The 24,831-nt window shown below is 37.2% G+C and overlaps 1 protein-coding gene across 10 annotated transcripts in view; it reads right to left on the bottom strand.

The window, feature by feature from the left end:
• Positions 1-319: 319 nt before the first annotated feature.
• Positions 320-24,831, bottom strand: part of C1H8orf34 (chromosome 1 C8orf34 homolog) — a 156,672-nt gene continuing 132,160 nt past the window's right edge. For 5 of the 10 annotated variants that reach the window (XM_074552072.1, XM_074552051.1, XM_074552058.1 and 2 more), the window contains 3 exons: positions 21,549-22,027; positions 16,107-16,215; positions 320-516 (listed from right to left, as the gene is read on the bottom strand). In XM_074552072.1, the coding sequence (XP_074408173.1) occupies positions 335-516; positions 16,107-16,215; positions 21,549-22,027 (770 nt within the window). In that variant the 3' untranslated portion in view covers positions 320-334. Of the gene's footprint in view, positions 517-6,410; positions 7,441-16,106; positions 16,216-21,548; positions 22,028-24,831 lie in introns of those variants that run through there. The other 5 variants (XM_074552033.1, XM_074552042.1, XM_074552076.1 and 2 more) reach the window with 5 other exon arrangements.

Genomic DNA, 24,831 nt, shown 5'->3' with positions numbered 1-24,831 from the left:
TCAAAAATTCAACATGCTAAAGGATGAGGTTTTTTATTCAAGTCTCTCAATTATCACGCTGTCTTCCCAACATGCTGTGGTAGTGGTAAATCACAATTAATAGGAGGAAAAACTATAATTGCTTCTCAGAATCATTAAAAAATGCTATATTTGGATTAGAGTAGCCACCTCAATTAAGAACTTAAAAAATATTTAATATAGAGGCAACGAGGAGGAGGAGAAAAGATATTCCTAATGGAAAAATTGTAGCCCTGTAATTAGTCTATGTCAAAGTTCACCTATAATCAAAAGAAATAGATTAGAAAGCACTTTTAAAACCTTCAGATGATATTTTTTAAAAGTACATTAATAAAACTAGATGTCTTCCAAGCTCATAAAACATGAGGACTACAAGAGCTGGAACATCACTGTATAGTACAGAATCAGTTGGAAACACCATCAAGGATGAAAATGATCCTTCAGGTTGCCAAGAAGATGCATCTGCTGGGAGGCTGCTCTGTGCTAGGATAACTTTGCCTTGAGAAGGAGAGAACACACGAGGTTAAAAAGACAGCAGGGCAATTTAGATATGATGCTTTTCACTGTTCAGTGATGATTGCGGCTTTTTGAACACAGAATTTATTAATGCTGTGAATAAGAAAAGACCATTCTAAAGGATGTGGCACCTCACAGATGAGATAATCTTATACACAAACATCAGTATTTCCTCTGTATTAGTAAGTACAGGATAAAACTTTATCTCACTGTCTGTTATTACATATCAGTGTATAGCATTTCATAACTACATTAGGAAGAACTGAAAAGTATCATGGGCGAGGCAAGCAGCTGAGACAAAAACATGACACCACATGACCATCACAGGTCAAAGTCAAGCAAAAAACATATCAACATTGTCTGTAGATATTATTTCTCAGTATTGGTAATCTCTCATTGCACCACCCTGAAGAGTTAAGGACCTCTCTGCATGACACTTGTCAATGTTCTCAGATTTCTGAATCACTAGTGAAAACAGAAGTAACATAAAAAGTATTATGAAGGGTTGTTGAAGTTTATATTATGTACTTGAATGTGGTTACAGTGGAATGGAGCAAAGAAGGACATACTGTATGGTTTTTACCTCAAGCTAGACAAATAAATCATTCTGAATATAGATACTTAATCACAATACTGGAATAAACATTCCTACACTCTTGGATTCATTCTCTTACCCTTTTAAAATCTACAGGGTACAACATTTACTTTTCCTAAGTAAGTCAGCCTTCTTCTGACATACCTAAATGCTGAAAAATCAATGTTCCACCATTTGAACACAGTATTACTCCTTACAAACATTTTGTGTGCAGAAAAAGTGATAGAAGATAGAAGATAACATTAATTCACACTTTGGATTAATTGCTTGAAAGAGAGATAGTGAGTGTACATCTGTCTCTGGAGTTTTGGCTGTTCTTACATCAGGAACTTCAGCTCTGTTTTTTAAATAGCTTCATGTCTTTGCATAGAGCAGACACAGAATTACAGATGAGGTTGATGCAGTCTCTCCCAGAAGGCTTATGCATCACAATACCCCAGGCAAGCCCATCAGATGTTTTCAACACATCCTCATAGCAAAATATTTTAAATTCTGCAAGATCTGTGTCCAGATGAAAAGTCAATAACAGATAATGTATTCTGGACACAGAAATATAACTTCACCTGGGGGGATAGGAAGAATAAGTTGCTGTGGAATCTCAGCTAAAGGGCCCCAGACTTTATTAAACCTGGGGTTGTGAGTGTGTAGGTGTTGGATTACACACATCAAGAGGAAGAGAATGATTTCTGGGGGCACTTAGGAGAGATTTTGAATTATTGTACTTATCAGGCCCCAGGGAGTGTTTTGGCAAGTTTTTGAAATGCACTCGTGAAATCCTCCTACACTTTTGGAGACAGCAACAATGGCTGAAGCAAGGATGCTCAAAGGACTCTTTGCTGTTTCATCTCATGTCACTTTTCAGTGCAAAAGCAGGGTTTCTCAGAGCAGCAGCATGTCTACCCTGTGTGCTCCTGACAAATCTGTGGGGCTGTAAAAATGCTACTTCAGCACTCTTTGTAACTTGGAATGAAATCCTGGCCACATTTGCAACACTGCAAAAATTCAAAAGGGTTTACAGGACCACTAATTCATTTTCTTGCTTTGGGTGGCATCTCAATTCATTGCTATCTGAGCTGAAGCAAGATGGAGACAATTAAGACATAATGTATTCAAGGAGACAAGATTTTGTTCTGAGAAAGAGCTGTCATGCAAAATACAAGCTCTTGGGTGCATGGTTTTCTAAAGATAAAGAGAGGGGTTCTCCATCTCCAGAGATGCTGCATCAGAGAGAGCAAGTACCTGATATCTGGGGCCCTTCCCAGCCCCATTTCCTATCACACTCCCTCTCTAGGCAAACATATACACTTCTGGGAGAGGAGGTCCCTGGTGAGCATCAGCAGCTCAGAATTCAAGTAACTCACAAGAGTTACTCTCCCGTGGGTCTCTTCAGAGCTGTGTCATAGCTGGTTTTAGTGGGCAAAAAGATCTCTTCTGTCTCTCAATTTAGAACAATATTTTATCATCAAGCTCTCAAAAGAAGGTCCAGGGATCTAGAGAAGACATTGGTTCAGTGATTTTACTTAATCATTTTAGAACTAGAAGCATTCTCCAGGACTGGCTAATAATAATTAAAGAAAAACAATGACCAAACTTCTTCAATACTGTGAGATTCAAACACAGATATTCTTCATACAATAAAGATGCATGAGCTGGAGAGGGCAGCAAATTCTACAGCAGAACTTCTGGAATAGCAGCTGGTGTAATATTAGTTACTAAAGCACTGCCATCTTCCAACAACAAAGATCTACAAAGCTTCGTAGATTAAAATTCAGTTTTTTATAAAGTGAAATTTCTACCTTTGCACTATGTTTGTGTAAGTGAAAACATCACTAGACTGCCTTGCCTATTGAGCTAAACTTATGGTCCAGAGCAGTGTTTTCATTAGAAGATGCACCTTGATAGGTTAAAAGCTGATGTAGAGGAAACTTCTACAGACAGTACATTTTAGATTTGCTGCATAGCTAGGGCAGACAAGCCATAGAAAATAGTAGCTGACTGGACTATCAAAAAAAAAAAGTGTGTCATCCAACTAAATTTGATTGATAGATTGATTATGCCTTAGTTTAGAATATTTGATTATGCTTTAGTTTTATATAACATGCCAAGAAAGAAAACAGCAACCAAAGTTCTAATGAACTGTTGCATCAGAAATTTAACTAAAAAATATATATCTTCTTTTAACGAGCAACTTGATAATTGAATCAATTAAAATCAGCAATATAGCAAGTAAACTAATGCTGTCAAACCAGTGGTCTGTTTAAACTTTTTTGGATTAATCTCAAACTTTTGCAATTTCAGCTAAAACTGACAAGCACAAAAATATCTACAAAACTAATTGCATTGCCTAATTATCTGCTCTCTGATCCATAAAAAAGTAGAGACCAAGGCAAAAACTGAATGGCCATAAAATTCTCTGAACACATATTTTTTGCACATCTTTTTTTCTCATGTAGCTGCCTGGAGCTAGTACTACAAAGTCAGTAAAAGAACAGTAACTTTATGGTCAGCATGCTTACTGCAGAGCAGTCCAGGCTGCTGAAATCTAACCCAGGGGAGCTTTTCTGCATTTTACATGAATAGTTTATTGGATTAAATGTGAAGCATGTCCATGTACAGCCAGAGCAATGAAATGATAGCATCACATTCATGCATGTGAGTTGGCTTTCATCAAATTCATACATTTGTCTGAATTTAGTTGTTGGATTATAGGACTTCCCCTGCACTTATCTAGCGACCTCTCTAAGTAAAATGTGGATATACCTGAAGCAATATCCCAGGAAGCAGGAAACTATTTTTCTCCCTCTTTTGTAAGTATTGACTCAGAAGAAAGACACTTGAACAGTGAATAAGGTCTCATTTTTAGGAAACATATTCCCACGGGGCCAGATGATTTTGTTAATGCAGAGTAAAACTGATTGTTGTATAAGTGTTTTTAAACTATTGCTGAAGTTTTGAACATAAGGATTTGCTCATAGAAACCTTCTACTGGATGTTTCAAGAGAAATTGTTTAATTATAATAGCTTCATGCAAGTAAAAGTTCTTCCCTGTTTTTCCCCCAGTCATACCTACAAATCCTAGAGCTAGACACTGGAGTAGCAAGAAGGCCATCTTTAAAATCTGACTAATGATGAAATTACTTGATATGAGCAGTACAGAAGGAAATCCATTAATAATGTTTATTGAAATGAATACGGATACATTAATGTTGTTTTTAAGATTAGCCAGATAAAGCATTAAGGGTATGAAAGCCTTAAAAGGAAGCAGCAGTAACTCATAGGGCAATAAAGCCTATTTTATGGTAAATTGGGCTTTGAAAGAAAAACAGCTGCTTTTTTAGAAAAGCTACATACATTTTTATATACTGAGACATATTTAGCTTTTTTCGTTAACAAGTGCTATTTAGAATCATGGATCCCTACATCACCACATTCATAAAGGATTAAAAAAATTAAGTTGCAAACATATGGCTAGGAAAAATGTATCTGTTTCTCATGACTCTTTTTTCCATCAAAATGCAGTAATGAATAGCACCAGCAATGACCCATAAAGCATCTTTCTAAAAAAAAGTGCTAAATCTGTTCTGTTCCATGCAACTAGACAGCAGCACATTTCTGTGCAGCTTTAGAATAGCTTTATTTGGATGACTTTGAAGTGCCTGGTGCAGAGTCAAAAACAAACAAAAAAAACCTCTCCACCTTGAAATTCTTGCCAAACTAACTAGAGCAGCATCGAGAGCATCCACATCTGACTCTGAATTCAATTAGACACCATGTAGGCAGTTTATTCCATAAGCAATTGAGAAACTGCTTCCCAAAGCCAAAAAGGTCGAACAGAAAATGAGTAAGGCTTCCAGCAGCTTGGAGGTGAAAACAAGTTTATCACACATGCCTTCTGCATGGGCTGCCCAGCTGCCGCTTGTGCTCCCTGGCCCCCTAAGCCCAGCTGCTTGTTGCCTATTAAGTGCATCTCAGCTCCTCCTTGGAACTCTCCTGACTTGCTATGCCTCACTGCCAGCTTGTTTGCAGTCAGGGCACCAGGTGGCTGCTTCTCCTTTGCAGTGCCAGCTCTGGTTGCTGGGCTGAGCACTAATATCAGCCAAAATTGTTTGCCATATGCTTTACAGGGAGTAGCGCTAACCAGGAGTGTTAAAAATTCATGAAATCATGTCAAAATTGTGAGAACTAAAACAACAACAACAAAAAACACATATGATTTTCTGTATGTTTTAGTGTGAAAAATCATCATATTTTCCGTGGTTTTATCCTCTGTCCTTCAGCTTAGAAAGTGTCCCAGAAAAATACCATTGTTCTGGCCAGTCCCAAAAACAGCCATATATCTCAGGAGCTCGGGGCTTCACAGCTTTTACAACTGAGACCACCCAAGCCGTCCTATAACACCTTGAGATACTTGTGTACAATTAGCATGTGCTAAATTCTTAATCACTCTAACAACTCTTGGTGCACTCACTATATCTGTAACTGAAAAGCCTTTTTCCCCTCTGAATACCAGGGACATGATTGATATTCTGCCTTTCTGAATAAAGCCTGTCTTGTATTTCTTCACCCGTAACCAAAATTTCAAACCAGACACATCCCTGACCAAGTATCTCCACCCTACTGGGCCAAAACTGTCTTCAAGTTCTCATACATGCCAGAACTTCTAGAATTAAGATGCTGCCAAATTCCAATTTCTTTCTCAACCTGTGAGCAGTCTTGGTTCTCCTGAAGTCAATGAGATTTTTCCCAAGGATTAAATGTAGTCATAATTTCACCCAGTAATGACATGAAGCAGAAAGCATGCAGCTTAGCAGATGTTGAGTGAAGCAACTGAAAGAAGGCAATCCTATTTTATATTTTTCAGTAATGTCAAGGTAAAATGTGAAATGAGGGCCACTAAGGAAGAATAAAAGTCATGAAAAGGAGACATTTGTTTCACAGGAATGCTTTTCTGAGCACAACTGACTAATCAATGACAACACACTCCCCATATGGAAACAGGCCCTCAAGTATATTGCAAATGCACACAGCATTACAGATTTCCTTTACTGATGACAAATCAACAAAGTACCTTCTTGAAATGAACTTAAAGGCACTATCCCAGTATGCCAAACATTTTACATATAGGAACTGTACATTATGATGACACATATAGCAAATACTTGCTCACCACAATGTTAGCTTCCATTTAACTCACTCATGACTAACACAGACAACAGTGTTTCTGTGTATTTAGCACTCTGCATTTGTGAGACAGCAGAAAAAAGTTCACACCATGAAACACTTATGACAGACAACTCATTTTTATTTCTTAAACAAATAGATGCTTTGTAATACTGTATTTTTAATAGTTGCAAGCAATTTCATTTTATTATTCTGTCAAAGATACAGGACCCGAGCATACATAATTGAAGACAGAGGAAACTGAGAACACACTTGACAGAATTAACAGGTAAATGAAATCAGTAAATCCAACTGCCACATCCCTTCATTTGATGTCTGTGCTAACACATCCTCTAAAGTTCCAAGCACACAGCATACACCAGACAGAATATTTTAAACAGCAAGTTTGTCTCCGTAATTCACATGGGTAACTAACACTTTATCATAATATATGAAATTCCTTTTAGGTGCTTTATTTTTGCATGCATGCACCACTCCTTATTATGTCCCCCTTTTTAACAGAGTCTTTATTTGTTTTAAAGATCAAAGAAGATAAATTCAATACAAGGCTATGCAGCACGAGCAGCACCTGTTTCTGCTACCCACACACACTCTTTCACTCATTCCCCTGTCTGACCTCTCTCTGCAGGTGACTATGAGTGAACAGCCAGCTCTCTGTGAGACCTGAATGGGACATACACATGGGCGGATGCAGCAAATACTTTAATGTTTATTAATCTAAAAAGGAGCAAAGTTTACAAAAATATAAGGAGTAGAAAACCTTAGACAAGTTAAAATACGTACAGTCTTTAGGCAAAGTTTGTTTTGGTCGGGCAGAATTTAGCTTATCAAATGTCAATCCAAAACAATAGGGGTATAAACTAAAAAAACGATTGTAGTAAATTTACACTAAAAGGTGACAATTACCCTTCTTTCCTAAGGCCACTGTACCACAGTAAATAGTCTCATTCAGTGCACTACAGGCATCCTCATATCAGAGCAGTTTCACTCATATGCTGCTGATACTAGAAAAATAACTTTATTTAATTTTTTTATGTATAAACTAAACCAATTTTTAAGGTGTAGTTTTGATCACCATATTTTTGGTTTTTATTAAATTGTTCTTCAATAATTCCACTGATTTCACAAACCTGTGAAATCAAACAGAAAAACACAGATATTAGGGCTCAAATGTAATGTACAGAAAAATAGGAGAAAAGGGAAAATTAATCCTTCACCATGTTTTCATTTTGTAAGAGTTTTCTATTATGCTGAATTCACAGTTAAATAAGCAATGTGGATCAGTGTGTTAGTAAATCTCAATTATTTTTTGCTGTTTCTAAAACATTCAGAAGCAAACAACACTGTCCTTAGTTATACTATTTGTTCCAATTATTCAGTGGTTTCGAGGTTTTTCTTCTGCTACTTCTTTTTCAATAGTGGTAATAAATTGCAAAAAGTAGCCTGTGTTTCAGAAAACATTGAACATAATATACACCTGTGATGAATCAGATAAGCTGAGATAGCAATGTTTTAATTTCTGCTTGTGTTCAGGTTGAAAACCTTCCCCAAAGCAAATGGAAATTTAGCTTTTAAAAATATTTACAGATGCAGATTGCAATGGACTGTTTTGCAAATGTTGCTGACTGGAACACAACCTGCTCTCTCCGTTGTTTGTATAAAATACAATGCTGTAACTGGACCCATTACATAGAGCCAGTGAGAGAATCGAGGTTATGAACCGGAAATAAACACCACAACCTCATTTAATTGTACCGGTGACTGCACAAAGATCTGTGTGTTACCTGAGAAGCCTCCACCTTTCCTTTTTTAAACACTGCAGGAAATCAGGCACAGCAGTTTCACTCCTTTTGAACATTTAAATATGCAAGCCCTTTGTGGAAGATTTAAGAAACTTGGTAGGAACAAATTCTTTCCATTATCTCCAGCTAATTAATTTAATACAATTGGAATAATTTTCATTTTGTCAGATGATAAGCCTGGACTTTGTATGTGATTCTGTGTTGATAACCAACAAAGCAAGGCACATACCATGAAAACCTCTGCAACAACAAAAACAAATTAACCAAACAAACAAAACACAAGACAAAAAGCCTAGGAAACCTTAGCAACAGTTCTTATCCTTGATTACTTTTATATGGTTGGGGGCTTTTTGTCATTTATACCTAATGTTCAGCTGTTTTCCTTGGAGGTGCTTCTTTTAACAGATATTCAAGCTGTATCACAGTTTGATCTATAAATAATGGACTTGTCTTACGGTGGGATAAAGAAAAGCAAATATGTGTAAGCCTGTTTCATTTGCAGATTCTTCTTGTTACCCACAGAAGACCCAGGGACTGGTCTTATCTGGAGGAGTTAATTTAAGAAGTTAACCACATGTTAATGGCTTTGAGTTCATTGCGTCCTTTATTTTTTGCTTATAACACTTGAAGCTCCTGCTTGCTAGGACAGAACATTTAATTTCCTTTGTCATAGTTCGATGAATCTTTTTTATTTAAACATCTATCTACAGATATCATGTTATCTCTGAAGTTTCTGGTTGAATATCTTTATGTGAGTGAGGCAAATTCCTAACAGGGTTTCCCAAATGCTGGTCATTTTTAATCACCTTTTGAAGTCCACTGAGCAATCCCAATCTGTCTTAATGGAAAGACACCTAACCCATGGGGTTTTTTACTGATATTATGTGGAATAATTACTTTGCTACTTAACTTCTAAGGCATTCAAGAAATGGTCTACCGTTCTTCATGACAGCATTATGCTGAGAGCTCACACTGAGATGATCTTTTATGACCATCCTAAATCCATTAGGTCACTGCTTTCCAGGACAAAGCCTCATTATTCTGCAGCAGAGACAGATATGTTTCTCTGGTGCCAGATATATTTCATTTGGTTTAAATATACTTCATCTGGTTATAATAAAGTGCATTTTACTGGAATCTGGCCATTATACCAGGGGATTCATATCATTTAATAACTTCAACTTGTCCTTCCCACCCATTATCCAAACCTATCAGACCCTAATGAGCCCCATTCATCTACATCTTCCCATTAGAAACTCAAGTTTTTGATTCCTCATTGAGCCAGCTTTTAATTTACCTAATGTGTGTCCTGATAATTCTCTAAGCCATTTTTTAAATTACAGTGTCATTTTTATTACATTAAATGTCATTGGGAATCCAAGTTTAGCATAATAAGGCAAGCTGTAGAAAAAGATATCTGTAGGTTTGGAAGCTTTACTGAAAAGAGCTTTCTGCACTAAAACAGGTTTTAATTTTTTTTCTTACTCCCTGAAATGGAAAATTCCCTTCTCATACTAAATATTTAGTCCAATGTGACCTTTTCCAAAGTGAAACCAAATATTAGTCAGTATAAATAAAGCAATGTGCCTTAAAGCCTTAATAATATAAGAAGATTACTGCAGGTTTAGATTTAAGCACATCCATTCAAAAAATAGGAAACTTGAGTCTAACTTCAACTTTCTCTAGTTGCATTTAAACTCACCACTCACTGTCCAAAAGTCATCTGACTTCTAGTAGAAATAATGTGAATCTCTACATTTGTTTCACCGTCAATAAATAATTAAATTGAAATGGGCAGGTTACCATGCTAGAAAATTGTTCTCATCTACTTTCAGACTCAGAAAGCAGTTATATGAAGTGATGCAGCTTCAGCCACAAGTGTAACAAGACATCCAGCCAAGACCATCCAATAGGCCTGGAGAAATTCTGTTTAAAGAAGCACAATCCCCTTTCTGGTGTCCTATTTCTGAAGAGGACATAGAACTGTCTCGAGCTAAATAGGTAGCCAAGCCAATGTCAGGCATGAGAGACAACATTCTTTAATAACCATAAATGCATACTGCAGAAATTTAGTAAATAACTCATATCCCAAGCAGACAAAAAGCTTTATGACACCCTTTGCAGAGATTACATGGAAGGGAGAGATATGAATTTTTTACTGCAGTTTGTATTACCACTCTCTAAATATTAAAGAAGGACATCAACATCTGCAGAAGATTCATGAATTGGGATAAAAGTCTCCCAAAAGTTTACTTTTGGGACAGATTCACTAGTGAGACAAAAAAAAAAAAAAAAGAAAAAAAAAAAAAGGTGTGCATTTATAGTGAATTTGTTATTCATTGAGAAAAACTGCCAACTACAACAATTATGCTCTTACTAATCAGACATATAATTGAGTCACATTTGAGTGATGCCTGATAAGCACCTTACTCCCTAGAGAAACCACATCTAGCCTTGTCCTAAACTCAAACCCACTGAAAGAGACATTTCCAATGCTCTATCAGAGCAGAGCACAAATACAAACAGCTGAATTTGAATGACAGAAATGGAATGTGTTTGTGTAGATGCCTGCAATCAACAGTTGCTCCTCTAACCCTGATTCTGTCATTCTTACTCATACTGAATAGCAGCTGGCCCTAGCAAAAGCAAACTTTCACAGCAAAAACCTATTCCAGCAGTAGATTCCTCTTTATTGTTAACTCTGGCCAAGCAATCTCCCAAATCTTAGGAAAACTTACTTGCATAATTAGGATAAATTGACTGTTTTGGCATGTGAATTTACTCAGTGCAAGGAACTTTACCCATGGACAAATACTGTATGGATTGGAATTTTATTAGAACACAGTCTGAATTTCTCAAGTCTACAAAAAACCTGATCTTTCATTCTTTTGGGTTTTTCCCCTAGGCAGATATGTGCAAATGGGAAAATGAAGGTTTTCTTCAACAACTGTTGAAATCATCAGCAGAGTGTCTTTGACTGCAGAGTTTCCAGACCAGTGCAAGAATGAATGGAGTAGAAATCCCACTTATTCCCAATGAACACTTGATTTATCAGCAGTAGACCTTTCACAGTCAACCTTAGCAAAGAGTTTGCAGATGAAGAGTAGCAAAACATTTAAATTTGCTCCCACAGGTCAGAGGGCAACAGTTCAAGACTTGCCCCAGATCAGCTGAGCTAGAAATGAGCATCTAGTGCTCCTTTTGGCAAGTTGGGATGAAGTGATAATAGACACACAACTTCGTGTGCCATGAACTACAGAAACTGGCATGCCTTAAGCAGATTAGCACAAAGAAATGTTTTTACACAGATGATCCTTCAGGGTGCCTTCCAGTCCTTAATGTTCTGTGGGTATATTTAATACGGATTTAACAAGTAGCAAGCTTTTCAAGAGTCTACTTCATTCAGCTATCATGTACATCTGCTAGATGGACTGACTGGAGGCTGGGACCCTTTATGTCTCCAAGGCTGTGTGACCTGAAGAAATCTGCTGTATGGGTTACTTCTTGAGTTTGGCACCCAAGAAAGCAGACTTAGTGTTTTAGGCAGCTAATCCTTGCCAAGACTAGAGATGGCAGGTCAAATTATACCAAAATCCCTGTCTTTTGTCTTTTCAAGGTTCTTGGAAGCTAGTGATACTTAGAAATTTCCAATCTTCAATCTTTGTAGGTCTTTTTCTCAAGGGAAAATTCAAGCAGACTCTTGTCAGACCCCTGAAAGGGATGAATTTCTTCTCATAAAAGCTGTCTAAAAAATATTCTGGCGGTGGTTCTTCTGTTTCTGTGCATCAGTACCCCATGAAGAGGAAAATCTATTCTTGCCAGCTCAAAGAATTTTCATCAAACTGAAGGATTATGCAAGTGGTAAATATTTTTTCCAGATCCCTCCTTTTTCCAAGAATGATCTCTATGCATTCTCTGAAAACTCTTCACAGAGAATCAGCACACAAGCAAACTACTGCAGATAATAATGGGGAACTGTCTCCAGAATCACAGAGGAAGAACACATATGAGGTTCTCTCTAGAGACATTTTTAGTCACTCTAAAAGGACACCACAGGTCTTTGATTTTGGATCATGCTGCATGACAATTTTCATCTCTCATTGCATAGAGTGTTTCAAAGGAAAACACATTTTGCAAGCAGAAAAGATTTTGTTTCTAAATTATAATAGCTCTTAAAATGCACATCTTAATTTTTATTTTTAATAACAAAATGTACATTACAAGAGCAAATAATTATACACGATCTCTTTCTCTGATCTATGGCCACAAACTTAATTAAGTGCACAAAGAGGAAAAGGAAGGAGTATGCTAAAAAATCTACAAAGCTTCTTAAAAATATTTTTCTTTCCTTCTTTAACATAACAAATCTTTTAAGCTAGAATAATTTAAACTCTTTTATGTGAGTAGCTATTTGATTTAAAATGTTGTCATAATTAGTATGAAGGTTTAACAATTATTGACTTCTAGTTATCATTGAAACTTGCTGCTAAGGATAAATTTTTAAAATGCTGTCAGAGAACCTGGAGAATTTAAAATGTAAAGTCTGAGGTACAAGAACTGAGAACCAAGATCTTATTTCCATAAGACGAGATATGCGCTGTTGTATCTGTTTTGCAAATGATGCTTGTCAAGAGATGCTGAGATTCCAGTGACCCAGTTCTGTTCAGTTATCACTTACTTTGAAAATAGTCTCTCTAAACTCTTACATCTGAATACATTTGAAACCGTTCCCCTCTTATTTTTTTCATTCTTTTTCTTCTAAAACTCTAACCAGACGATATTACTTTTAAAGAACTCAAGGTGACTCACACAGTTTCTCTTTCTGCATTGTTTTCCCACTACCAAAAACTAGCTTTACACCTGGCTGCTATTATCTCAAAGGAGTCAAAGAATGTAGTAAATATTATCCACATGTAGTTTATCAAAAGCTAAGTCAAAGAACAGGTGCTGCTATTGTAAAGATTAATTTCGCAGCTCTTCTGCTCAAACTCACAAATTATGGACTCCTGGGCCTTCTCAACACTAAATCACACAAAAAATACCCGCACAGATTTATTACTTTGGGGGGAAAAATTATGTGTAATCTTGCCAGCTGGTCTACCTTCAAGCAGTGGCAACAGCAAGTGTGCCAAAGCTCCTTGCTGGCTCCACTTTACAACCAGGAATTGGCAGCTTCTCTTTGTCAGCAGTGGCAGTTCTGCACTTTCTTGACAATGTCACTAGCACAAAAACTCAGAGAGGGATGTTACCAGCCTTAGTTACTTTTAATAAAAATTTTCACTATTAGATTTCAGTTACAGGAGGTATTACTTTAATAAAACATTTCTGTTTTATCCCTTTAGTTTTAGTAGCAGAAACAGTGATATGAGGGTGCACCAGCTAACTACACTGAGGTCAACCTGTTTAACTAACTTGATAGCCATCTATGATAAGGTCACCCACCAGTTGGGGAGGGATGGATGGATGGATGGATGGATGGATGGATGGATGGATGGATGGATGGATGGATGGATGGATGGATGTTGGTGGACATGGTTTTTCTGTACTTTAGGAATACTTTTGATTCTGTCCCCCACAGCACCCTTCAGGACAACTTGTCCAGCTGTGGGAGGAGTGGCTGCAGGCTGTGCTGGGAAGAACTGGCTGAAGGGCAGAGCTCAAATGGGGCCACTGGTCACAGTGGTGTTCCCCAGGGATCAATTCTAGGGCCAGTTCTGGTCAATACATTTACCAACAACCTGCAGGCAGGAGTTAAACCCACCATTAGCACATTTGCTGATGATCCCAAACTCAGAGGTGCTGCTGACTCTTTGGAGGAACAAGAGCCTCTGCAGAGGGATCTACACAGACTGGAACACTGGACAGTGATCAATGGCATGAAGTTTAACATGTCAAAACACCAGATTCTGCAGCTGGGACAGACTAATATCAAGCAAAAGTATAAACTGGGAGAGGAGTGGCTGGAGAGCCTCTACAGAAATGGATCTGGAGGTGCTGGCTGGCAGCAGGCACAGCAAGAATCAGCAGCATGGCCTGGAAGCCAACAGGACAAAGCCCATCCTGGGGTGCATCAAATACAGAACCACCAGCTGCTCAGGAAAGGTGACTATCCCACTGGGGCAGCCCCAGCTGGAGCACTGTGTGCAGTTCTGGGCACCACAATTTAAGAAGGACGTGAAGGCCCTTGAGTGGGTCCAGATAAGGGCAACAAAGCTGGTGAAGGAATGACCTGTGAGGAGCAGCTAAGGATTTTGGCCTTGTCTAGTTTGGAGAAAATGAAGCTGAGGATTGACTTCACTTCACAGCTTCCTGAGGAAGGCATGTGGAGAGAGAGGCCCTGGTCTCTTTTCCCTGGTATTCAGTGACAGAACACTTTGAGCCAAAGTAATGGCTCAAAGCTGGGCCAGGAGAGATTCAGACGGACATCAGGAGCATTCCTTTACTAAGAGGGTGAAGACTGAACAGGCTTCTGAGGGAGATGGTCAATTGCTCAAGTCTGTCACTGTTGAAGAGGCTTTTGGACATTGACCTTAACAACATGCTTTTAATATTTAACTCGCCACTTTGTTTTTTGGGCAATTGCAATGACCTATAATATTCTTGGAATATTATAGCACAAGATTTTGGGTGCTCACAAGTCCTCACACCCACACAATTCCAGTAAAGCAGCTACACAAGACCATGGTGTGTATCTGATATGTCCTGGAGCATCAGTTTCCCTGGTCACATAATTAGCACCAGTCTGTGTGCACAGCCAGTCCTACCAATGTTTATGGGACTGCAAATTCATTACAGAAAAGACTGAGGAAAAATTGCATAGACATAAAAGGCAGGTCCCAGAGTTTCTCTTGAGCCACCTAAGGTGAGCTTCAGCTCAAAGGCAACTGAAAGGTTCTGGTGCAAGTCAAATTGGACTTACAGCCTTGGCCTAAAATCAGATGGATGCACAGAATCTCATAGTAACATTTTACTAGTGTTCAAAAAGACCTGCACATGCCTCTTTAGGATCTCACTGTGTAAATTTAAATTTTAGTCAAACTCTGGGCTATGTATGAATTTGTGAAACTGATGTATGAGTAAAAAACAATTATTTAAAGTGGCCTAATTAAAAAAAAAATCTGTTTATCTGGCATGTTTCTTATGAATCCTTAATCCCTTATAGAACTGTTCCCTTCTGTAAAGAAAACATCTTTTTCGTATGTTAACTCTTGATGTTTAAACCAGGATTGAGTTTTCTAAACATGTTGATTAAATCATCTGCTCTTTTTCATGTACATCACCTAAAATATCTTAGGAAGCAGTTTGCATATTCACTCTTGAAGATCACAAAACTACTGTGAATTAAGAGAGATAATGTGAAACAGTAAGATCATTTACAGGTACCGTGTAGGCAGGGAGAATTTGCTACAATTTGAGAATATTGCAATTTATAGCCTGTTACTTGTTCTGCCATTTAGGTTCTGATCCTGCTGACCCTCACTTCCATGATTAGACAAATACTTCGAAAGAGTGTAGGATATTAAGGATTACTGGTATGATTAAGAACTTTTATTTATACAGATGAATTACAAAGAATGTAAGCAAAATACAGATAATTGAGTGTCAGATCTAAGGAAGGAGGCTCTACTTTTCAGACCTGGAGTTTTTTTACTTTGCTTTTCTTTTTTGCTGGTAAATACAGATTTATGAAACAGATTATCTATTTCAAGTTCATGTTATTTTCTGGAACAGCTACTTTAACACATCAGGACAAATTGTTTCACTTAGCTTAAGTAAACAGTGTTCTGTCATCCTTTTGTCATTGTTCAGTGACTACAGGAAAGCTTCTGCAGATCAGTCCTAGAAGGTTCAGCCTTCAGATAAATAAGTTATTGGTATTTGTGAGAAAAGCTCCTGAGAGCAGGCATGACATCTCCACAGTATTTGAAAATATGGAAAATAGAAGTACAGTTGAGGGGTTTGACATTTTATCTGGTCCTTACACATATACTTACATTTGTCTTGGTCAGCTTCCACTCCTTCACTTTCTGTGTCACTCGGCAATATCCAAGGTTGATGAGCAAGTTGAAGCTGTTGTAAGAATTCATCCTGCCACAAACAGATCTATTTTAGATAAAATGACAGATAATTGTTCTGTATAAATGAAGACTGCAGCAAACACTAGCCTCAATTAACTAGAGAGGAGAAAGCCTTTAAAACCAATAAACAACTTGCTGTGAAATAAAACCAAAATGTAGAGGATGTGTAGGCTCATTGGAAATTTTTTTAATCTATTCAGCAAAACAAAACAAACCATAAACAAACAAAAAACTAACCCCAAAACAAACAAAACCCCCAAAAATGAACAAACAAAACCCCACAAAATATAAACAAAAACACAAATAACTAAAAGTAAACAAACAAACCAAACAAAGAAACAACAAAAAAAAATCAAACCCAAACACACCAAAATGAAGGGATTTATTTCACTGCCTCTCCACTATAAATACAGATATGTAAGACACATACATACTCATCTTGGAAATGCAATGACAAGACAAAATTGTAGATATTACATCTGATCCTGCGGTTTTTGGACTGAACAGACATTTCAAATGCAATTTGCTTAAGTGAGGCTTTGATCTGTCAAAATTTTCACTGTTTCTAGTCTAATAAGTACAAGAATCTGACACCTGATTTAGAACCTATGGTTTTGCTGCATAAGGAGAAGGCTTAGGAAGAAAAAATGTTATAGAAACTTTTGTCTCTAAGATACCATTAAAACATCAAAATGTAAAAGTTTTACATGCTAAATGTAAAAAATCAAAGTATAAATGTTTTACATGGTTAAAAATGCATATGCAGCTCTATATAGCTTTTGAAAATGTTTTAAAATTGCCTACTTTTTAATATAATGTCTACATGTATGCATATAAGAATATTTTTCCATGCAGACACACACATATGTATGTGAACAGGTATACAAACAGACATATAAAATACTTTGACACATTCCTTTGAAATATTCATGGGGAGAGATGAGACTGGAATGCAGTTTTATTTTCAAAGGCAGTTCAAACATGCAAGTTTAGTCTATAAAAGAAAACTTTAACCTTAGCCAGATATCATAAAATCACTGGCCAGATTTATATAAGTTCTTGAAAAAAAAGGGGGGCAATAACCCTGTTTTGTGTTACATCAGCTGAAATGAGAATCTACATATTTAAAGTTAAATTGTAATGCAACATAAATTTTATTCTTAGGCTATCTGATTTAAATACAGAATCCAGGCTTGTTTAGATCAGCTTAGGGAGACTGAAGGCTGCTCAATAAAGATCTAGCTCGCTGGGAGTAAATTATTAATTCTGTCAGTAACGTGCTAAAAATTCACAAAGACTGCTGCCATGGGCCAGCAGTAAACTCAGGCAGGAGCTTCAGGCCTCACTCATGTATGGCCATTTCCAATGTTCTGTGCTGGAGAAGGTTGCTGCCTACAACACTGAACATGTTTTTGTTCAAGGAACAGGATTCTTGCAGTAGGGATGAGTGACTCTCACACTGATCCACACACTTTTTAATCTTCCAAAAACACAGAGCAAAGTCCTGAGCCAGGCAGTGAAACAGAATGAGAGTATCTGACCAAAAAGAGAGTCCTCATCACAAGTTATGCTCTATACTCCAGTAAATTGAAGTAAAAATTTTGTTAATCAAGGCTATATTCAAATAAGACAAAGTTTCTTGCTCTCAACAATGACAGATTAATAAGACTAATAAGGATTGCTGAATACCACTTTGAATTATGTGAATAAATGAAATGATTGCAAAATTTCTTCTGTTCAGAAAATGATATGGCAAACAAGAGAGTCAGTGGTATTTTCATCTCAACAGCTATTGACAAGTATCACAGAATTGTGTCACTTTAATGGAATCCATCCTAAAGAGATAAGCAGGGTTCAACATTCCTTTGCCAATTTATACGAAACACCAAAGGATTAGGACCATGCATAAAAGTATCTCTGCCAAAGGATTTGGAACCCTGATTTATTACCTTTAGAGAGATAATAAAACTATTTCTCTAGGTAGCATTTCTTTGCTATAATTCAATTCAGCCTTGAACAGAGCTGATAATAAAACACACCTGTTAGAACTTAGTAATATTATGTGTGCCAGGAGGCAGAAACTTGTCCACAAAATCTCAGATCATTATAAGTCTTGAGCATTAAAAAACCCCAAAACATTCTTAACAGCTGATATGTTAAGTACTTGCCAAATTATTTAAGATTTGTGCTGTAACAAAACTGAACCACCCATGCTGCAGCATGAACTTTACTAAAGCTTAAGAACTTTGAATTGTATTTATTAGTAATATTTTTCTATTTAGACTTGTTATGTTACTTTGAAACACATTACAATCTAGGAAGCATACATAAGGCATTGAGAGATATGTTAAAATTCCCAACAAATATGCAAGTAAATAAATAAGTGTATCAAGCTCCTTAGGGTAAAACATGCTCCTGGCACCCAGTAGTCACATTCTTTTCAACTGACTTATTCTCATCAAATATATATCAACATTCTACTGATTAATTCCATTAACATCACCTAAAAGTAAGGAAGCAGAGTTATTTGCAAAAAATTTTATCATAGTATCTTCCATAGGATTGGCAATATAACCACAGTGTATTTACATCCAGTAGAAATTCCCAGTTGAGACCATAAGGCTAATAAGAATAAAGATAATGTTCCCTCTTTTATTTTACTGGTTTTATACAGGAAGAGGATACAAAACCTACAATGAAAGTTGCAAAATAAATTACAGTATCAGCCTTGAGTTTTATATGTTTGTGATCTGCAATAGTACAAAGACAGGCAGGACTCTTGTTCTCCTACCCCTACTCTGCCTTTTTAAAATATATCTCCATGGTCAGAGACAAGCTGTGACACAAGAAAGTGAAATCATATGACCACAAATGGGAGGAAATGTCTAACATGGCAAAAAATGTCACAGAGCAGACGTATTTCCTGGGTATGTTCTGTCTAAATCCACTTCTCTAAGTGACCAGGAACTTAAGTGGGCAAAAGACAACTTGAAAGCTTTTAGTATAACACTTCAAAAATGAGGCTGGGAGTGGCGGATTGGCCACATCTCCATCAGCTTCTTTCTGACATCCATGGGCCTTCCCAACCTGGTCTTCAGTGTGAACGCGTCGTACCAGCAGCTTTCCCTTTGGAAGCAGAGCTAGTCCCAAGCTGAGTTTCCATTATGTCAAAGGTCACTTGTGCATGTCAAAAAGGATAAATAGGGTCTGAGCTGGGTCACTAGCAGCCAAGGTACTATTGTACCCAGTGAGCAAAGAGAAAGAAAAGAATTTGTCACTTCTAGAAGGGATTTTAACAGAGGATAAGATCCTGCATAGAAATGCTGAGGTTTAACATCAGCTTTACAGTGGATTGCTGGCTGAATCTGGACATGCTATTCTAACTGGAAAATAGCATAATAATATTGCTCACTTCCTAAAATTCTTGAGACAAATATATACATATATTAAAGGCAGAACAGGACACTTACTGTGAGAGCTATCAGCAAACAGAAGTAACAAGACACAGCAAATTAAATGGGACTCTTGCTTATTATCACCATAACTACAGAAAGGCTCTGGAAGAAAGCATTTTTAATTGTCTGCCTTTTTACAGGAAAGATCAAAAGTGGTGGGCAGACTGGATATCTTTCACATATTACATACACATTATTTCAGGAGCATATACAATCATTTTACTTGGCATCACATGACTTTGTATCACTTAACAACAAGACTGCCTAAAAAAGAAGAAAAAGAGGGGTGAAGAATTTAGTTGGAGACAATAAAACCCTTCATTTCTTCTGAACATATTTTAGTTAAAAATTAATTTCAATTCTCATTTTCTGGTATGAGAGGAAATTCTACCACACAAACACATCCCATACTTCAAAAGAGAACACAAAGTGATTTTTTTTGGTCAAAAAAAATTGTTAAAATTGTCTTTCTTTTTTTTTAAATGGGAATTGTGGCTTGAAAATATATCAACTGGCAGTGAAGACACTTTCAGGAGAGCTGTAGTCACCTTCAGTCCTCATGTCTTTAATCTGGATATTCAATTCTAAGTGAAGAAACAGCTCAAGTGATGGGATTAGTGCACTGTCATTCAAACACCAAAATAATGAGTATTTATTTCGCCACCAAATTGAAGTAAGATTTCTTTCCCAAATTTTAGAATAGTCTGTGCCTCATTTCCTTTCCTTCACAACAAATAATGGATGTGATATAATTAATTGAAGAGTTATACTAAGTATTTAATCTCTAATTTTTCTAAAAGCAACCCTAAGCAACACTATCATAAACAACATTTGAAATTTCCTTTAGAAGTCATGAGACTGATAACACATTGTATCAAGTGTCACACCCAACAGATTATTAAAACAGATGATACTCCTCAGAAACAATCTAAAGGTATGATATTGTTTTCAGTCTTGGAAAAAAGATCTCCAGGTTTTGACAAACGGATTACAAAGAGATTGGTAATAATGGTGGGAACCAACATATTCCACCACTAAAAAATCAGCAGTCCAGACACATAGCTCCTTCTCAAGTCAGTACAGAAGGACTGGCATATCCTGAGAAAAGACTCACCTTTGTAAGGCATGTATAGAGATAGACAGCAGGGGTTTTCTTTCACAGCTGCTTTTATTTCCACTGCCCACACACTGAAGTTATCTTTAAGGCAGCTAAGGTTAGCAGAGGAGAATCCTACTCAGAATTTACAAGGTACTTTAACTTTTTCTTTTGTTTTGTTTTGTTTTAAACAAAGACTAGCCCTATAAAGCCAATAATACGACAGGAATTTTTTATGCTGTAAATTAGCCTAGTTACCATGCATATAGTATTAGACAGTATTAGACAGTGATTCAACAAGGTTGGACATTTTCTCTTGCAATTCAGTTTGGTGCTTGGGAAAAACCTGTCCTTTCAGTGATGCCTATCTAATCATTCCAATTGCCCAAAAACATGAAATAAAAAGTAGATCGAGAAAATATCATGCACTGCCAGTGCAGCAGGAACAAAAATATTATGGATCATAAAGATTAGATAAAGTTTTTTTTAATATTCCATAGATATGCACCTGTTAGAAACTGTAATGCTAATAAAACTGCTATGCATTGTACAGGCAAAGCCCTACTGAGCTCATGGTAAATTTGGGGCATAAGTGTTTCAGTATGATTTCTGTAATAATACTGACATTCTCTAATGAGTACCTCTCAAAGCTGAGCAGTATTTCCTTGCTAATTTTCTGATCATTCTATTTCAAGTTCTTTTCAGCACAGTAGGTTACATTAGGTATACTGATGTTACTTGAACATAAAATGCAATCAAGTCTTGGCATTATTAAACATAGCAAAAACATTAAATTGAAAATCTTACTTCTGATAAACTGTTTCTCTGAGTAGTGACAGTTCCAACAACATCTCCACTCACTTGCACAGAAAGCCCTGAAGCAGCACTGAGGGTCCTCCCCATTTGGCTCTTGGATGACAAAGATCTGCTTCTTTGAATGCTAATAATGCCTTCCCTATTTCCTTGGTTGCTAGGGGTAAGAGGCCGTGACAACAAGCTATTTGGGGTCATAGGTCTGCTCCCTGGAGCTGCTGGCCTCTTGGTTTGTGCACTGCTGCTTGTGACACTGGAGACCTGTGTTCTGCTGTTGGTGGGCAGCGGCGGCGATTTGCTTCCTTGGAGCTGAACGTTCTTCCCTGTTGGAGCTGGCACCTGAGGCCTTGGGGCTGGGCCCTGTGCAGCTTGAAGAGCGCCTTGGTGGTCAGAGGTAACTACAATGGGATGCTGGACACCAGGGCTTCTTGAGAGCCTTGCCTCTTCCCACAGTGCGAGGTCCTTCTCAATGTCTGTGCACACACACATGAACAAATGGAAAAGAAAGAAACTCACTGTCTGTTTCTCTCTGGTTTAAAACCCTCATTGATTTTCTCCTATGTCACTGAAAACCTGAACCTGTGCAGAGAAAATCTATTCATGCTTAAAATAAAAACATCAGAATTAACAGTGCAAATGTTTGGCAAGCATTTGCCTAAAGTTTATTTACATTTGATTCACTGCAAACATAGCTACCCTGCAGCAATGAAATATTACCTCTTTATTGAATATCAACACAACCTATAAAAATTCCTCTTGTGTCATCAAAATTATGTCTCTGTGGCTTTTGCACAGTTACTGCAAAATCAAGATTAGTATCAAACCAAGATAGAGCAGTGATGTAAACCTGCCATCCTCAACTGCTATCCAAAACTGGCTCAAGGCAAGAGTTCTTCTTCTAGCCCTGCTGTCTACTGCCCAACCAAAACTCTGAGGGAAGTAACAATTGAACTCTGGCATGTCTGGATTTGTGATCCTGTTTGAACCTGAATCTCATGCTCTGGCCTGCTGTCAGCGCCGCAGCAGGTGATGGGGTCATGATGTCCAGAGCCCAAGGAGAAAAGGTGACAGCCATTGGGTGGTCCAACCCCTGCCTTGCACACAGCCATAAGAAATAAGATCTCTTTCAAAACCACAACAGGTTAAGGACAGTGAATGAAAATTGTTTCCTGAAATAATTTCAATCACATTAATGCTTCTAATGAATTAAATCAGAATACAGCCATCAAAGTCAGGCGAGGGTAGCTGGAATTTAGGTTAGCATTGATAGCATATTGAAAGTCCTTGCAAGTACAAATGTAAAGCTTAAGAAACAGTTTAATCAAGTTTATTTTATCTTACATTACTGTTATGAATTTTCACTTTCACTGGCATGTACTTGATTTTCATAAAGACAGCTGATTATCTTTAAAATAGGAATGCCATTTCCCATTAACAAGTCACAGTCTCAGAAGCTGTAAAGTAGCAAGGCTCTACCGATTTAAACACCCATTAAGTCAACTTGTCAAAAATAAGCATTTCGTTTTTTTATTTTACAACAATTATTTCAGGTCCTAAATGTCCTAAAAGAAACAGATTCTGAACTGCATATTGGAAAATGAGATTTTTTTTCCACTTGTGTTTACCAGTAGGTATAAAAGGAATGTTGTATGTTAAATAATTAAAGATGTGCTTCCTTTAACATCAACATATTTTATAAGATCTTGGAAACAGGAAATAAGCCATGCCAATTTCATGTTACTAGTCTAATACAACCTTCACACAATTCAAATGCTATTACTAGAAAAACTAATAAAACTGAATAGTTGTGAAAGCCTCAGATAAAAGTGTCTCTCAAGTTTTTAAAGATTAAATATTCTACTGTTAGCAAATTTCAAAACGTAGTCAATATTTCTAGCACACAGTTAAGAACATTTATAATTGACCGCTTAAAATTAATTCTTTCTGTTTTGAAATTATTACATCTTGAACTACTCTTTGATTATGCTTTCACTTTGCAACTTCACAGAATCAGAGAATGGTTTGGGCTGGAAGAAACCTTAAAGATCACCTGGTTCCAAACCCATTGGTTATATGCAGGAATGCCTCCTACTAAATCATGTTGCTCAGAGCTCCCACCTGGCCTTGAGCACTGCTGGGTACTAGACAACCACAGCTTCTCTGGGCAACCTGTTCCAGTGCTTCACCACCCACACAACCAAGAATTTCTTCTCAACATTTAATCTAAATCTCTCCTCTTTTAGTTTAAAGCCTTTATTCCTTGTCCTATCACTACATACCCATATAAAAAGTGCCTCTCCAGCTCTCTTACAGGCCCCTTTAGGTACTCGAAGGCCACAATTAGGTCTCCCTGTAGCCTTCACTTCTCCAGGCCAAACAACAGCATCTCTCAGGCTGTGAGAGATGCTCCAGCCCCCTGAGCATCTTCATGGCCTCCTCTGGACCTGCTCAAACAGGTCCACATCCTTTTTACCTTGGGGGCCCCAGAGCTGAATGCAGCACTCAGGTGGGGTCTCCTGACTGTGGAGTAGTGAATCACAGAATCTTCTCAATTGCAAGGGAACCACAAGGATTATCAAGTCAAACTCTCCCATTTGGCCCATGTGAGGATCAAACCTTAACGATGACCTCTGTGTTACTAGCACCAACATCTGACCAACTGAGCTGATCTTAGAGGGGGAAGAAGCAGCTCCCTTAACGTGCTCCCTGCTCGTCTTCTGGTGCAGAATGTGTAAGATGCCTGGCAAAAAATCAGGGGCCAATAAATGATACTGTGGGCTACTGATTTAAACCAAATGAAGAATATGGTCTTGCAAAGAACCAGCCTAGTCTATTTCTTTGCAAAATTACAGACGTCCAGCTTGCCTGCAGAGTGAATTCAGTATGCTAAAAAATAGTATGAATATTGAATGATTTAATAGAGTTAAATAAATATTATATGCTGGCTCATGTTTCCTTAATTTCATATAGCAATCAAGCCTACCGATAAACCAATTATAATAATTTCTCTATACATAATTAACATGTTTCCATAGCATAATTACTCAGTTTTATTTACACATGTTCTGTTTGATTTTGCTTTAATATAAGCTTTTCAGCCAGAAAGAAAAAACAAGTCATACATTCCCAGCTTTGCAGTATTATCTGATCCATATTAAATAACACAATTGAATTATGACTTAGTATTTTTAAAAATCCTAGTTATGGTCATTTAAAGGAAAATAAAATGCAACAGAGCCACACAAAAGCATCTTGCTTTCAAATAAAAAAATATACA

The sequence above is a fragment of the Zonotrichia albicollis genome, chromosome 1, assembly GCF_047830755.1.
Source record: "Zonotrichia albicollis isolate bZonAlb1 chromosome 1, bZonAlb1.hap1, whole genome shotgun sequence".
Classification (NCBI taxonomy): Eukaryota; Metazoa; Chordata; class Aves; order Passeriformes; family Passerellidae; genus Zonotrichia; species Zonotrichia albicollis.
This window is presented reverse-complemented; position numbering and strand designations above follow the sequence as displayed.